Source organism: Saccopteryx bilineata, chromosome 2, assembly GCF_036850765.1.
Source record: "Saccopteryx bilineata isolate mSacBil1 chromosome 2, mSacBil1_pri_phased_curated, whole genome shotgun sequence".
Taxonomy (NCBI): Eukaryota; Metazoa; Chordata; class Mammalia; order Chiroptera; family Emballonuridae; genus Saccopteryx; species Saccopteryx bilineata.
Genome location: NC_089491.1, coordinates 160,735,678 through 160,751,633, shown reverse-complemented (window position 1 = coordinate 160,751,633; position 15,956 = coordinate 160,735,678). Strand labels below are relative to the sequence as shown.

Genomic DNA, 15,956 nt, shown 5'->3' with positions numbered 1-15,956 from the left:
GCTGAGAGACTGTGCATGCCCTGGTGTGTTTTACTACTGCAGCATGTAAACTGGGGGCTGGTAACTTGACCTCATTTGTTATTATCATTAACAAAATATCAGTACTTTGTACTTATAGAGTGCCTTACCATTTGCAAAGTGATTTCCCATTTCTTGTGTCATCAGAGTCTTGCTAACAGCTGTTTATTGTTTTTTTTTAGAGAGAGAGAAAGAGAAATATCAATTTGCTGTCCCATCCATTCATGCATTCATTGGTTGATTCCTGTATGCTAAAGTGACCAACTTTTTTACAATAAAAAGGACAAAAATAAATTGAAGAAAACAATATCATAAATAAAAAAAACATTTTATTCATTGCAACAATAATATACTATAATATGATTAATGCATAATAAAAACATTTGTAATATTTTATATTGTATCAATAATGCTTACCTGCCTATTTTTAATAATAACTAAGAAAAAATACTCATTTAGTAAAACTAAATATTAAACAAAACCACTAATTTGGAGTGATATTCAGGTGTATTTATAATTTTCTAATTACAAAACATTTGTTTTATGCAACTACTTAATCAAAATGCATTATTAACAGATACGGTTTGAGGTTAGATTTCCACTTTAAAACTAAAATTTCGGGAAAATACTTGTAAATAAAATTATATGTATTTGGATTATTAAATAGATAATAAATTAATAAAACGTGAATTGTGCTTACCTATGATTGAATATTCACTGAGAAAGAAATAATCGTGAGTCTACAATGTCGTATGTGCCGTGTTGTGTTTCAGTAAGTACACAAAGCCATTTGCGTGATGGGTATATCACGTGCTCTCTCAAGACCTTCTCTGCGAAGTGCATGCATCTCATAATTGCACCTCGCCGCACTGTACTGATCCTTGATGAATTGTCATGTCAAATACAAATACGTCACATCACGCGCAATGGATCCACTCTACATTGATTGAATATGGACATTTACAGATTAGCCTTCCAATATCAAAAAGGAGGACGTGTAGGAGGACACTTTTTGAGGGAGGACGGAACTTACAAAAGAAGGACTGTCCTCCCTAAAGGAGGACGATTGGTCACCTTATGTATGTGCCCTCACTGGGAATTGAACATGCAACCTTGGTGTATCAGTTCGATGCTCTAAACAACTGAGTACTCGGCCTGAGCACTAGCAGCTCTGTTCAGTTGTTTTTCAGTTCAGAAAACAGAAGCTTGGAGAGATAGGTCATGTTACTGGAAGAGGCAAGGCCTGAACCCAAGTCTTTCTGAGTGATAGGTGCTCACTCGCCGCCTGCTGCCCTGGTGCCTCACATTCATTCTGTTCTCTGCTGGACTGAGACGATTCTTGATGCAGAAAAACAAAACGAAGGAGTTGAATCACTTTGTTTTCTCTTTGCATTCCCTGCCCCTGTCATCCTTCACCTTTTGTTCCTCCAACTTTTGAGGACTGTATTTATTATTTTGAACAGTCTTTGCGTTTGTCTCAAAGTTAGAATTAGGCTGGTGAGTGCTGTAGGGATACAGAAACACTCACCATGTTGAGGTCCCCCCTTGGTGCTCTCCCACGATATTAGATCAATGTCACCACCGAGCAAGATGGGTGTTGTTACCCTTGATTTTTACCAATGAGGAAGGAAGTTCAGGGATTTACTTATCCCTCAAATAGTCTGAATAATCATTTCAAGTGGAAACATCTCTCTGAAGTTATTTTGTGCAGAATGTAACATGCTTTTTTGTTTGTTTTAAGGGAGGTGATGCTCCATGGCAGTTTCTTTTTTCTGTGATATTTTCATATTTAGAGCAAATGACAGTTTAGGAAGATGTGGAGAATGTCTCCTTCCTTATGTTTGGTTTAGTTCAGTGTTAAAATGTAAATGTTACTAGTAGGGATAACAAATACACATCACTTTTACCTACATTTCAACCCTGAGCAAGGATTTGTTTCTGAGATAGGTCCTTAGAATAGAGCTTCAGGAGATGAGACCCAGGACAGGTAAGAGCTTCCAGGTGCAGAGAAGGGTGCTGGTGCACACCAGAGGGATGGCAGCAGGGACCGGGGCCCACAAGGAAAGACTCATCACACTGTCAGCTTCCATTTTCCTCTAGAGTTGGTTCTGGTTGCTGTAGAAGCCAGCAGTGGTGGCCAGCACTTTCTAGGTTCAAGAGTTGAACACTCACAGTCGCCTCTCTGCTCGTTCCTGCTTCCAGTGAGGATGGTGCCTTCTAGAGATAACAAGCATCTCTCCTCTTAAATTGAATTTCACCAACTCAAAATCTGCTGGTCTTATAATTACAAACTGCTAAATGTTCGGGACAGAAGATCAGTTCTATTATAACAATTCAGTCATAAAACAATCTCTTCTTTCTCCACTTTTCAGACAATTGCAGCACGACTTTCCCAGGGCTCTGATTTTCAGCACAGATGACTTTTTCTTCAGGGAAGATGGTGCCTATGAGTTCAATCCAGACTTTCTAGAGGAGGCTCATGAATGGAACCAGAAAAGAGGTGACAAATTCCTTTCCAAAATCCTGGGAAATCCTATTGTGCACCTAGATTGTAGCTGCTACACAGAACGATTACATTTTCTGAAGGAGTTTAATCAAAAGTTCTGCCATTTCTTCCTCCCCAAACAGAATGCCACAGCTCCCTAGGTTCCAGGAAAAAGAACATGATTGGTAATGGTCCTGAAATAGGTGGCATTAACATTGTGTGATGAGGACATGCTGTAATAAAAATGACAAGATATGGATACGCTCACCCTTCTCTGACTTGCATGTTGTTCACTGTTGTATAACATTGTGTTGCAGCAAGAAAAGCAATGAGGAATGGCATATCGCCCATAATTATTGATAATACCAACCTCCACGCCTGGGAAATGAAGCCCTATGCAGTCATGGTAGGAAGAAGTATCATTCTGAATTTTCAGTTATGGACATTTTGTGAGAAAGTTAAAACTTTTGTTCTTTTCTCATTTTCTGATCTTCCAGGACCTCATACTCACTAATAGGCCTCTCAGAGAGCAGGGAGAGAGGTGTTACTTTCATGTTTTTCTGTTGTACAATGGTTCAGATTTGCTGACATGCTAATAGCACCTCAGGGTACAAGTTTTAAATAGTCCTCAGTCAGAATTTTTCATAGCTTTCTGTCTCGGCTGCTTTCTAAGGGAAGGTCCACATTGGGCACCCACTGAACCTTGCAGAGTGGCCGAGGACATCAGAGGACAGTTTTGTGTGGGGCTTAGACAGGGGGTTCAGTGCTGAGTAGTGTTGCTGCATGGGAATCCCAGGGCACTGGACATTTGTAGTTCAGGGACAGATTTAAGATGGACACTAGCACACAAACATACAGATGACCACTCAGCTCTGTATTGTCAGAAAAGAAAAACAGGAAGATGAATGCAACAGTGCACGCTTTCCTTTAATTTTGAAACGTGTGACCTGTTTTCAGACATGTCTTACTTCTTACGTCAGTGAACTTTCACTCCCTGTTGGGTGCAGGAAAGAGAAATGTCCAAACAGTCAGGGGCAGGGAGACAGCTGAGTGCTCTGCTTCTGTCACAAGAATAGCTCCCACACTGGGTTCAGGCAGTCTATTTTTAGGCCTTTTCACATTTGGGGCAGAATAGCTTATGTACAGGTGTGTTTTTCTTTAACTGTATTCTCAGTTTCCCTTAGGCCCAAGGGTGGGACTTCGGTGAATGTTGGAGGGAGTGAGCATCAGCCTCGTGGTCACTTCCGTGCAGGCACTGAAAGTCCACTTGGGAGAGAAATGAATAGGGACATGAAGAGTCAAGTTAATTAAGGCACAACTCAGACTGAGGAGGAAATGAGAGTGATTCTTATGGGAAGGCACATCACTTTTTATTTTCTGGATATGTACAATCTTTTTCAGCTATCCACAGCTATTAATAAGACCCAGAAATTAGATATTTTTCATACATGATGCTTGAATCCTTCCCTAATTACAAGTGTTCATCTAAAGAATGAGGAGGAAATCTTTTTACTTAGCTTTTTTCATTTAACTTTTATTATTGAAAGTTCAGTCTGAGAAAAAAATTTAGTAGTCAATTTATGAATGCAAAGGATATTTGAGTGTTTATGTGGAAACTGTAATAGTTTTTGAACTCGAGGAAATGGGCACATTGCCCTGAGCCACACTGTAAAAGCCTGGCAGGGAGTGTGTGTAAAGGATGGGGAGTCACTTTTATGTCCCAAGCTCTGTTCCTGTGACACTGCCATTTTCTAAACCAAGATGTGGGGAACAGGACAGGGCCTTTGACAGACATGAGTCTAGGATAATCATGTAAGGGACACTGAGAAGCCGTTGAGTTCAGTGCTCATTCCTGTGGACAGGATGTTTCTAAGCTAGTTCCACTATTTAAAAAAAAATGGCCAAAATAAAGAACCTTTTTAATATTAGGTAGATAAAATGGACCAAAATTTATCATTGGGAATCACAATATAATCTGACAGTGGCTAAGTGTGGCCATGAACCAACTGTATTTATTAAGATAAACTAAGGCACTGGCTTACTGATAAAAGGAAATTTAGAAAAGATGTGTAGTGAATGTTAAATGCCAGTATGAACATTCCCACACATACATACTGTGTGTTCAATGTTTTATGTACTTTTGAAAAATCAGGCACTTGAAAATAACTATGAAGTTATATTCCGAGAACCCGAGACTCGCTGGAAATTCAACGTGCAAGAGTTAGCCAGGTACTTCTTTGTTTTTCTAGCTCCTCATTATGTGTCCTGCTATTTTCAGGTATTTCAGACCGAACAAAAGAATCTTTTCAGGCTGGAAATGGACCTGGTAGTTTCAGGCCAAAAATGGTAATTCTTAGAAATTGATAACTTGGGAATTTTTAATGTGAAGACTTTAGTGTTGGGTCAGTTTTCTAATATAATGCTAAATGCTAAATCTTGGCTTGGACTTGGTCCTTTAAAAGGATACATTTAACATTCGGCTAAAATGCTTCTTCATTAATGAACATATAAAAGCACGTTCTTCTGCATGGGATTGCACATGTCAGTGGTGTTTTTGTATTTAGGCTAAATAAATATCTTTAGATGTCGAACAGTTTGGGGTTCATTTGTGGTCTAGATGTTGCTTCTAATTTATAAAGCAATAAATGTCCGAATACTAACTTGTTGACTGAATGATTGAATGCATGAGTTCTGATATTCTATGTTATTTGATAATGTCAACGATTTAAAGTAACCAGTGAAAACAGAATTTACTTTTCAGGAACAAGGCTAGTTCATCTTATGGTTAAAAGGAGACAGTGTTCCCAAAGTGGGCCTGTGAACCAGAACCACCCGAACTGGATGTTAAAAATCGTAGCTTGTAGACCCCTTGCATGGCTGGAATTTCTGGGAATGACATTTTGACCTATAATGCCAGTTGATTCTCACACCCAGTAGAATTTAAGATAGTTTTAATAAGCATCTAGAAGTATCTAGGACTGACTGATGTAAATCGATTATAGATGTATTCATGCTTAACAGGCAAATATATAATAAAAAGATCTGGTGTTCTTTTTTGTCTTGAAGCACAGCATTGAGGCTTCCAGAAACAAAGCGTTCTAATGCGTTAGGCTCTTTGCAAGCTTCAGGGTGGTTTAGGGGCGTGGAGGCCAGCATGGAAGACAGGAGTGGGGCCTGAGAGGACAGCACAGCAAGATGTGACACTTTTGACAGTGCAATCCAGAGCATAGGCAGGGCATACCTGTGTAAGAACACAGGACTCGTAAAATACAAGTAAATTTTTTTCATGTAAGGCCTTAACTAAATGCTTGCTTGTTTTTCCACATAGAAGAAACATTCATGGAGTCCCAAGAGAAAAGATACACCGAATGAAGGAACGGTATGAGCACGGTGTGACCTTTCACAGCGTGCTTCACGCAGAGAAGCCGAGCAGAGTGAACAGAAGCCAGGACAGGAGCGGGGCGCCGTCTTCCAGTGGGGCGGGATACTGGAGTGCCTACGCTGAGGCCCCGCCCCGGAGGGCGCCTGGGGGCTTCGCACAGGAGAGCTCCTTTAACCGAAGGGGGGGTTGCCACCATGGGTACTAGAGGCCCCGTTTCCAGGCATTCAGTTTTCCTAAATCCGTTTTTCTTTGATTTCAGTATTTATTCTCTGTTCAGTTTTGGTCAGAGCTCTAATTCCAGTGTAAATAGTCGAACCTGAATGTTTTTGAGCAGAAGTAATCATAATCACGTTCAACAGGCATTTGTTAAAGTGATCCTATGTGCATGGTCTGATGCTGGGAGTTCTGCAAGTTCGGTGAAACCAAGTCACTCTCTCTAGGGAAAGAATCTGAAGCTGAAACCTGAGATTATGCCCAAGAACATAATCAATCAGGCACATAGGTTCATAAATAGTGTTTATAGTATATAAGCTTCAGTACCACTTTCTCTGATCTATTTTTTCAGGAATTCATCTCTATCAGGAAAGCTGGAAAGGCGGGTGAAGTGAGAGACAGGACAAGTTTTGGTGCCATTGCTACTTTTTAAATCTATGTATCCAGAAATGTGACATGTGTGGCTGTTGATGACAATATCGATTCTCCTTTAAAATGAATGTGCTTGAAAGTATACACCTAAGGGAGTACTGTTCTTCAAAGCGGACACTTTGGGAGATTATTCCTTTATTCTGGTGACAGATCATTGTTAAAAACTGTCGAATACTCCTCACTAGCTATATAGGCTGAGGAAAATCAGTGGCATTATTTAAAGTCACTATTTATAGTCCTGTGTTTTAACTACCACTTTATTGAACAAGGTTAAAGCTGAATAACTTTTGGCTGTTGTGCTAATAGTATAAATAAAACAAGCCTCCTTTATAAACCATCAATTTTTAAAACGAATCATTAAGCAGTTCTTAAAATCGGCTTATAAATGTCGTTAGTTGGCAACCCCAACGTTAGGGAGTGCAAGGAATCAAGCATCCCAGGATAGAGGTCGCAGAGGGCCAAGTACAAGTCATGCTGCCAGATGAGCAGCTCGTGTTTATGTGGCATTAAGACACATAAGTTCTACCACAACTTTGGAATGTCCCTCTTATACCAATACTGAATTTGTGAATCCAAATGAAGTCTCAGCAGGCTGCAATGAGATTAGCCTGGTGAGAGACTGTGACAGATGAGACCACGCAGGATGTGTGCTTTATTTCCTGTCTGCCAACAGCTTCTTGCTAATGTTCTGTGAAGTATTATTTTAAGTGTCTTATATAATGGTGCTTTTATGGTTATTAAAAATTATATATGGTGTTGCTTTATATGGATTTATCATTGAATCTATGCCTTCTTTGTTCAACAATATAAAAAAATTTAATTACCTAAATCTCACAGAATTGTACCATATTAAGAACCAATTTTTCTATATCGTAAACTTACTTACCAATCTTCTTTAATGAACAGGATATAAAAGACAAAATTAACCTTATTTTTTACTTGCTTACATAAATTATCTGTGCACTTTAGAAGACTATTTTACTCTGACATTCCATTATCTGATTCTATTGAAATCTATTCAACATCTTGATGACTACCAGCAATATATTTATACTACTTCATTAACATTTAAAAAATTGGGATCTCCTTTGAGTCACAAAGTGGCTGATGAAACCAATTTAGTGAATTTGAGTAAATCTAAGGTATTTTTATTAAAATTGTGTGAATTCTGCATGTCCAAGCGTAACGCACAGTAATCCCCTAATGTGATAATCCACAGGCTACTGCTCTCCGGGCCCAAGTAATCCTCAGTATCCGAGTCAGTGTGGCCTCTGCAAGGGGGCTTGACTCACTTGGACAGCGGGGTTAGGAGTGTCAGCATACCCACATTGTCCTTCCTATGAGTCCAAAGAAGCCAAAAGGGTCAGTATTCAAGCCCTCCTGACTTGTGTCTGCTTAGGACTTTTGGGCCACTAGGGCCGAGTGACCACTATGGAGAGGTGGCCCCAGGTTACAGATCCAGAGCTTTTACAGAGCTCAGAATAGTTTCCTGGTCTACTTGTCTCCTTTCTCCTCCATATGATACCTAAAATATATGGGAGGGAAGCATAAAAATAATTGGTTAAATGCCATCAACTTTATATATCCCAGCTAGAAGTGATCTATTTTTTCTCTCCACTCTGATAAAAGTTTTGAACCCTCAACACTGACATGTATTGCTTCATGGTTAATGTGTGTATTGTTCATACAGCTCATGTAGTGCTTCACATGCACAACGGCTCTCACTGAGCGACTGCTGAGTACGTAACACAAATTGCTTTTACCACTGATCCTGCATGCATTGCACACTGTTGACTCTGCAATCATTAAGTGGTCACTTTTAGGACTAATATCCACACATCCTCGAGCTTCACTTTTGCTTATATAGCTTAGTTTTATTATTTATAATTTATAAAAAGGAGAGTGTGCATTAAATCCCACTCTGATAGGTGGTCTACATGGTGCTGAGTAGTGGAGGAGGTAACAGCAGCCAAGTTTTCCAGGATAAAAACAAGTTTACATTCTTATAATTCTTTCTGTTCCTGAGACTCAAGTTTCATTCTGTGTTCTAGAATGGATCACCAGGAAAATGAAAGCACATGAAGACCAAATTGTTTTATGAACAAAAATATCGCATTAATAAGATGGGCAGAACACAAGTTAAAAAAGACTAGTGGAACAGACTGCTTGTTATGTTGATGACTTTTAGGAGAGAAAATCATAGGCCACAGTTATAGAAAGAAATAAACTGCTTCATAAAAGAATTTATCCTTGGCTTTGAATTGTGTTTCTCATTAGATTTGAAAACATATTAACCTCTATACTGTACACCTGAAACTAATACAGAGTAATAGAGTGTAAACTGTAATTAAAAAAAAAAAAAAATTATATATAAATTTAAGAGCTTCTCTATACTATTAGCTCGTAGTTTTAACCACCTTTTCTTTTTTCTATTGAGCACGAGAAAGGAGCAAATGAGACTCTCACCTTGCGCTGCACTGTACCTCCGCTGGGAGGGGTGTCTGAGGAGACCCGGCCCAGGGGCCTGGCGCGTCCTGCGACGGCGCCGAAACCACACAGGCAGAGTCAGGGTCGATTTGAAACAGGTTTTCTAGGCTGCAGTCCAGGTCGTCCTTTTGTTAATACAAAGTTAGTACTATGAAATTTGCTTCTGATTTAAAGTATTTGAATTTTTAATTGAAATAATTTAATTTCAGAGATCACATTGGGATCATGTGAAAGACTTAATTACACTGAGGGTTCTATTTTTCTTGTAGCTATGCTGACTTAAGGATGAAACATTGTTCAAAAGAAAACACCAGTCATATCTCAGCCCGATTTTTGATCAGGACAGAACTACACTGGAACAAACACGTGCATTAAGGGAAAGTGGTTCATAGTGGGTTACCTCTAAAAAAAACCTAAAACAGTAACTAAAAGGAACTATGTGAGTCAAAATAACTGTACTGAGAAACCTAGTTTCATTTAATTAAGGACACAATCTAAAAGGAAAGGGTATGTGTAGTTCATTCGTAAAATACTTGTAGTAAGCAAATCCCGTTCTAAAGATTTAAAGGAGATTTTTTTCTTGATTAGTTAGTAAATATAGTCAGCTTTAAGATCTGTAACATAAATGAAAGTATCCAATACAGAAGCAGGCAAAGATTCCTATGATATATGAGCACCCAGGTATGATATTCACATGATACACAAGAACCATTTCTTTTCTCATTTTGCAAATATGAGTGTGCAGTTTGAAACTGCATGTGCGTTACAAACTGGAAAGGTTAAGAATCAGTTTTGTCATTTTTGGTTCTGTTGCCTTTGCAGTCTCTTAGATATATCTTGTATTGTACTTGTATTCTGCACCGAGTCTCCTGCTTCCTCAGGACCGAGGCGGGGATTCTCCTGTTCCCTGACCATTGGGCCACAATGGTGCCTTGAAGAGCTGGGAGCAATCCTCGTGGACTCAACATCCATAAATACGTGTTTGCTTTCTCCCGCTGAGCCAGACAAAAGGGCCTGAGTATTTATCAATGCAAGTTCTTCGTCAGCTACTGAATCACTTTCCAAAAGAGAAATGTCATTCAAATTTTTAAGTGGAGTCATCTGAGGAGAACTCAATCCCTTTTCCTTTATGGGTGTTTCAAACCTGCTACCATAAGTCCGTGGTGGCTGAAACGCCTTCTGGGCAGCCGGAGACACAAATGCACAGATGGGACTAACAGGCGGAGGTAAAGGCAGTCTACTCAAGAAATCCAAGGCTCGTCTCTTTTTGCAGGTTTTTGGGTCATCAACCTTTTTCTCCCCTTTATAAGACTTTGAAGTCATCTGGGCTGATATAGGTGTGTGAACAGACGTCCCTTTTGACTTACAAAGTGATAAAGGACTTTGATAGTTCACTTCATTATTGGGAGAAGACATCTAAATATAAAAACATGAAAAAGTGGCATATAAAATTATGTGCTCATATATAAAACAAAATCAAATTAGCTTTTCATTAAAAATATTTACACTTGAAAACCACACACATTCTCACTCCCCTAATGGCAAACAGGGCAGATGATTTCATGTGACATTCATATTGTTATTCCCTCAGAAGGAAATAACTTAGCAGAACGGATACAAAAATGGCATGAAAAGATGGATGGAGACTAATCACAGTAAAAGACAAAAAAGGAAGTTGGGTACATCTGCTTTCATCTTTTCTTTTTTTAGTATTAACAGGTTAAACAAAAATAAGCACTCTAAAACCATTTTAAGAACACACACCGCCTGGGTTCTAATACCTCCTTTTCTGGCTTTGTGACTTTAGGCAATTGCTTAATCTCTCTTTGCCACAGTTCCCTCATCTGTAAAATGGTGACAATAGTTTTTATCTCAGAGGGTGTTGGGAAGGTAGTGAATTAACACAGATACACTTACCAAGTTTTAGTTACCTAAGAATTAGTCGTTAGCCAAAATTACACTCTAGCTTGATTTGCATTTATTGTGTTTCAAAGAGTTAAATCAAACTAAGCTTAGAAACAACCCTAATTATATAGAATAGTCCTCCTAGCACAAAGACACAGGCAAAAAAATCTTTTCTATCACATGCAGTAGAAATGCTAAAAATTAAAGCACTTGTTTGTACAATTTGTCCCCAAAGAGTGCTACATTCTGGCTTTGATAAATAAGATATTTCCAAATAACCTATACCTATAAAAGTCATATGACAATTACACTTTCCAAATAAATTTAACTATATTTTACCATGTTTACTAGGTATATACCAGAATATACTGTTGCCTTAATATAGATTTATAAAATTCCTTAAATTTACATGAACTTACCAGAAACTTATTTCCTGTACCAAGGACTCTCTGAGCAGTGTGTAGTTCTGAAGCACAGTCGTTAGTTGGGGTGGACCACTTGGGGTCATTTGCATTAAGTATATGCATAAGTTTGTTTTCTGCATCACTGCAAAATATGTCCATATTCTAAGAAAATAAATTGGAAAAGCTGTTTAATAAAATGCAAACTTACACATTTATGTTTTTAGAAAGTGTTACCTTTAAAACCAGAAGATAAACAAACAAACAAAAAGAATGACATACCCCAAATTTGATAACAACTGTCAAACAATGTGCTAATGCCGAAGTGGAGAACCAACATGGGCGACTCAGGAGAGCTCAGCTGTCGGAGGGGAGAAGGAACACGGTCTCTGGACATCAGGGAAGGACAGCAATGTGAGAGCCATCCCCAACCACCTCGTTTAATATAGCAAAGTATACTAGGATTCTGGATTTGGAGTTGGAAGACTGGGACTCAAGTTCCATCTCTATTTACTACTAATAGCTATAAATCATCCAAAATCTACAGAATAGCCCTTGGGTTAGAAGTAAAATGAGAGAATGACCTCATGTCTGTTCCAAGGATTAACGGAAACATGTCAAATACCAGCAAATTCATATCATTTAGCCTTAACTCATGAAAGTATTCTGTAAAACTCAAATGCTATAGAAATGAAAATCAGGAGTCTCTGGATTGCCCTAGAATAGTCTCAGAGAAAGCCGGGATGTAAACTGTAGGTTCTCTGTATGGGAGCCAGATAATGAAGTAACCCCACCCACCACCACCACCAATTTAGGGACCAGGCAAATCAGGTATTACTCTTCACTGTGTGTGGATTGCGTCTTTAGGTAAATATTATACAAACTTCCTATATACAGCTAGCTACTGTTTTAAAGTGATTTTATTTATATAAATTTTGAATAGCATACACTTGAAATATTAAACTATAGTACTAAGAGGCTTATCTTTTGTAGATTCTTTACTAGTTAGCAATTGATAAAATTCAAAATTTTACTGGGAGGCAGCACTACACAGTAGTTAATGGTTGGGATCTGCATTCAGATAGCTTAAATATGAATCCTGGTTTTACCAATTTGGCTATGTGACTTAATCCCTCTGCTCCTCATTAAAAAAGTAGAGAAACAATTCCCTATCTCACCAGGGTAGGCTTACAACAAGACCTGACACACACAAGCACTCAAAGTTTAGTTAATATTACTCTGTGATGTATAAATAGATTTAAGCAAAAATGCATATGATCCAAGGAAAACAATTTTAATATTTTTCCCACTTGGGATTATTTCAAATCAAAGACAGGTATAAACTGTTTAAAATGCTAGATGTGGAATTTAAAATATAAATTTGGAGTCTGTGTATTATTAACTAATTATACTACCAGCTACTATGAACCACATATTATTCTTGTCACAAACTTCCAGTTTGCCCACACAGTCTGGAGCTTGAACATGCTTCTCACCATTTCTCCTTAGTTCCCTCAAGTCATTCTCTCCCTGGCAGCTGTCACCCTACCTCCTCAGGTTCATGAGCAATTAACATATGCTAAAAACCTCCCCGACATCATATTTCAACATCCAACTTTCATTACAGCTGCTGCTCTTTTGAAATTTGGCTCTCAAAATAGTGAGAGCCAAATATCAAAGAAGAGACCAAAAAGTGGGTAATGCTCAAAACGATTTTTACCTTAATATTTTTCATTTTGTGGAATGTCTCCTGAAAATGGCTCTCCTTAGGACTGGCAGAAAACATGGAAAACTCTCCAGCAAATAAAGTAGGAATTCTTGATTTGGATTCTGGTCGCCACTGAAGGTTGCTCGCAGCAATTAACATGTGAGGTTTAATGATGTCTTCATTAAGATCTATCCAAAACTTGATTGCCAGTAAGTTATGGCATTCATCTGACAAATAGACCAAAGGAGCAAGACCTACAACAAGAACAAATAAAAACCCCATTTCATAATATATGTGTTAGATAAATTTAAAAGTACAAGGAACCACTAATATACCCATTTATTTTGGTATGCTAATGGTAAAAACAAATCAAAATAACTAAATTTAGAGAAAGCCTAGGATTTCCAAAATGACCTGTTACTTATAGTGCTAAAATTTCAACACCAGAGTGACAATACATTCTGTTCCTGAGGTCATGGTGAGAATACAAATTTGTGCAACTCTTTGGAGAAAAATTTGGTAATACACAGCAGAGTAACATATACACTTACCTTTCACCTGCAATCCCATTTCTAGTTCTCTACTCTGAAGACATACTTCTAATGATAGTAAAATACACATAAACAAGGTTGATGAAAACACATGTGGGAGGCTACTCATTAGAGCAAGTTTGTAATTATAAACCACTAACAGCGCACTATCTTAGCTCATGCCTGGGACAGTAGTTGGGTGAACCATGGCTCATCCTTATAATGGAGTACTATGCAGCTAACAACAGAGTAAGGACCTTCATCAGTGATTTCCAAACATACTGTTATATGGAAAAGAAAAACACAAAAAGAAAGAAGGAGATATAAGCAAATATACATGTATCTGTCCGTTCATACAAAACATACAGGAAGGGCTTTGGCTGGGTGACACGGCTGGTTAGAGCATTCTCCTGATAAGCCAACATTGCAGGTTTGATCCCTGGTCAGGGGACATACATACAGGAATCAACCAATGAGTATTTCAGAGAACTAGAACAAATATTCCAAAATTTATATGGAACCAGAAAAGACCCTAAATAGCAAGTCACTTTTAGAAAGAACAAAGTTAGAGGAATCACACTATCTGATATCAAGCCATACTACAGGGCTATAGTAATCAAAACAGCCGGGTACAGGCATAAGAGCAGACACATAGATCAATGGAACAGAATAGAGAGTCCAGAAATAAACCCATACCTTTATAGTCAGTTAATATGTGACAAAGAATGCAAGAACATAAAATGGGATAAAGATAGTCTATTCAATAAATGGTGTTGAAAAAACTGAACAGATATGTGCAAAAATATGAAACTAAACTACCTTCTTACACCATATACATGAATAAAGTCAAACTGGACGAAAGACTTAAATATTAGACTTGAAACCATAAAAATCCTAGAAGAAATCATAGGCAGTAAAATCGTGGACATTTCTCATAGAAATATTTTTTCTGATATATCTCCTCAGGCAAGGGAAACAAAAGAGAAACAAATGAGACTACATCAAACTAAAAGTTTTTGCACAGCAAAGAAAACCATCAACAAAAAGAAAAGAGCCCACCTAAAGGGAGAACATATTCACCAAACATCTGCTAAAGAATTAATCCAAAATTTATAAAGAACTTGTAAAACTCCAAAAAACATCCCGTTAAAAAATGGGCAAAGGATCTGAATAGACACTTTCTTTTTTTTTTTTTTGTATTTTTCTGAAGCTGGAAACAGGGAGAGACAGTCAGACAGACTCCCGCATGCGCCGACCGGGATCCACCCAGCACGCCCACCAGGGGTGACGCTCTGCCCACCAGGGGGCGATGCTCTGCCCCTCCGGGGCGTCGCTCTGCCGCGACCAGAGCCACTCTAGCGCCTGGGGCAGAGGCCAAGGAGCCATCCCCAGCGCCCGGGCCATCTTTGCTCCAATGGAGCCTTGGCTGCGGGAGGGGAAGAGAGAGACAGAGAGGAAGGGGGGGGGGTGGAGAAGCAAATGGGCGCTTCTCCTATGTGCCCTGGCCAGGAATCGAACCCGGGTCCCCTGCATGCCAGGCCGACGCTCTACCGCTGAGCCAACCGGCCAGGGCTGAATAGACACTTTCTAAAGAGAACATACAGGTGGTCAACAGACATATGAAAAGATACTCAAAATCACTAATCATCAGAGAAAAACAAAACCACAATGAGATATCACACCTGTCACAATGGCTATCATCAATAAACCAACAAACAAGTGCTGGTGAGGATGTGGAGGAAAGGGAACCCTACTGCACTGCTGGTGGGAATGCAGACTGGTGCAGCCACTGTGGAAAGAAGTATGAAGTTACCTCAAAAAATTAAAAATGGAACTGCCTTATGACACAGCTATCTCACTTCTGGGAATGAATATACTTTAAGAATCCCCAAACACTAATTCAAAAGAATTTATGTAACTCTGTTCACTGCAGCATTATTTACAATAGTGCAAGATATGGAACCAGCCCAAGTGCCCATCAGTGGATGATTGGATAAAAAGGCGGTGGTACATTTATACAATGCAATACTACTCAGCCATAAAAAAATAAGGAAATCTTACCTTTCACAACAGCAGAATGGGCCTGGAAAGTACTATGCTAAGTGAAATAAGCCAGGCAGAGAAGGACAAGTACCATATGATTTCATTCATATGTGGAATCTAACGAACTAACAAGCAAAATAGAGAAAGACTCATACATAGAAAGCAGTCTCACAGCTGTCGGGGTGGGGGAAACTGGGTGAGGGAGGTAGAAGGATTGAGCAAAAAAAGAAAAAAAATAACTCAGACACAGACAACAGTGTGGTGATCGCCAGGGTGGTGGGGGTGGAGGCAGGTACGGGGGATAAATGGTTATGGATGAAGACTTGACTTACCGGGTTGAATATACAATATG

At 38.9% G+C, this 15,956-nt stretch overlaps 2 protein-coding genes and 1 pseudogene across 2 annotated transcripts in view; 2 read left to right on the top strand and 1 right to left on the bottom strand.

Annotated features, from left to right (window-relative positions):
- The window catches only part of LOC136322366 (uncharacterized), a 43,098-nt pseudogene extending 40,632 nt beyond the window's left edge, over positions 1 to 2,466 (top strand).
- N4BP2L1 (NEDD4 binding protein 2 like 1) overlaps positions 1 to 7,294 on the top strand; it is a 32,989-nt gene extending 25,695 nt beyond the window's left edge. The window contains exons 2-5 of the mRNA XM_066258267.1: positions 2,391 to 2,518; positions 2,821 to 2,909; positions 4,656 to 4,732; positions 5,832 to 7,294. Coding sequence (XP_066114364.1) covers positions 2,391 to 2,518; positions 2,821 to 2,909; positions 4,656 to 4,732; positions 5,832 to 6,090 — 553 coding nt within the window. The 3' untranslated portion in view covers positions 6,091 to 7,294. The remainder of the gene's footprint in view (positions 1 to 2,390; positions 2,519 to 2,820; positions 2,910 to 4,655; positions 4,733 to 5,831) is intronic.
- The window catches only part of BRCA2 (BRCA2 DNA repair associated), a 75,609-nt gene continuing 65,799 nt past the window's right edge, over positions 6,147 to 15,956 (bottom strand). The window contains exons 25-27 of the mRNA XM_066258262.1: positions 13,044 to 13,285; positions 11,342 to 11,488; positions 6,147 to 10,433 (exon numbers count right to left, since the gene is read on the bottom strand). Coding sequence (XP_066114359.1) covers positions 9,813 to 10,433; positions 11,342 to 11,488; positions 13,044 to 13,285 — 1,010 coding nt within the window. The 3' untranslated portion in view covers positions 6,147 to 9,812. The remainder of the gene's footprint in view (positions 10,434 to 11,341; positions 11,489 to 13,043; positions 13,286 to 15,956) is intronic.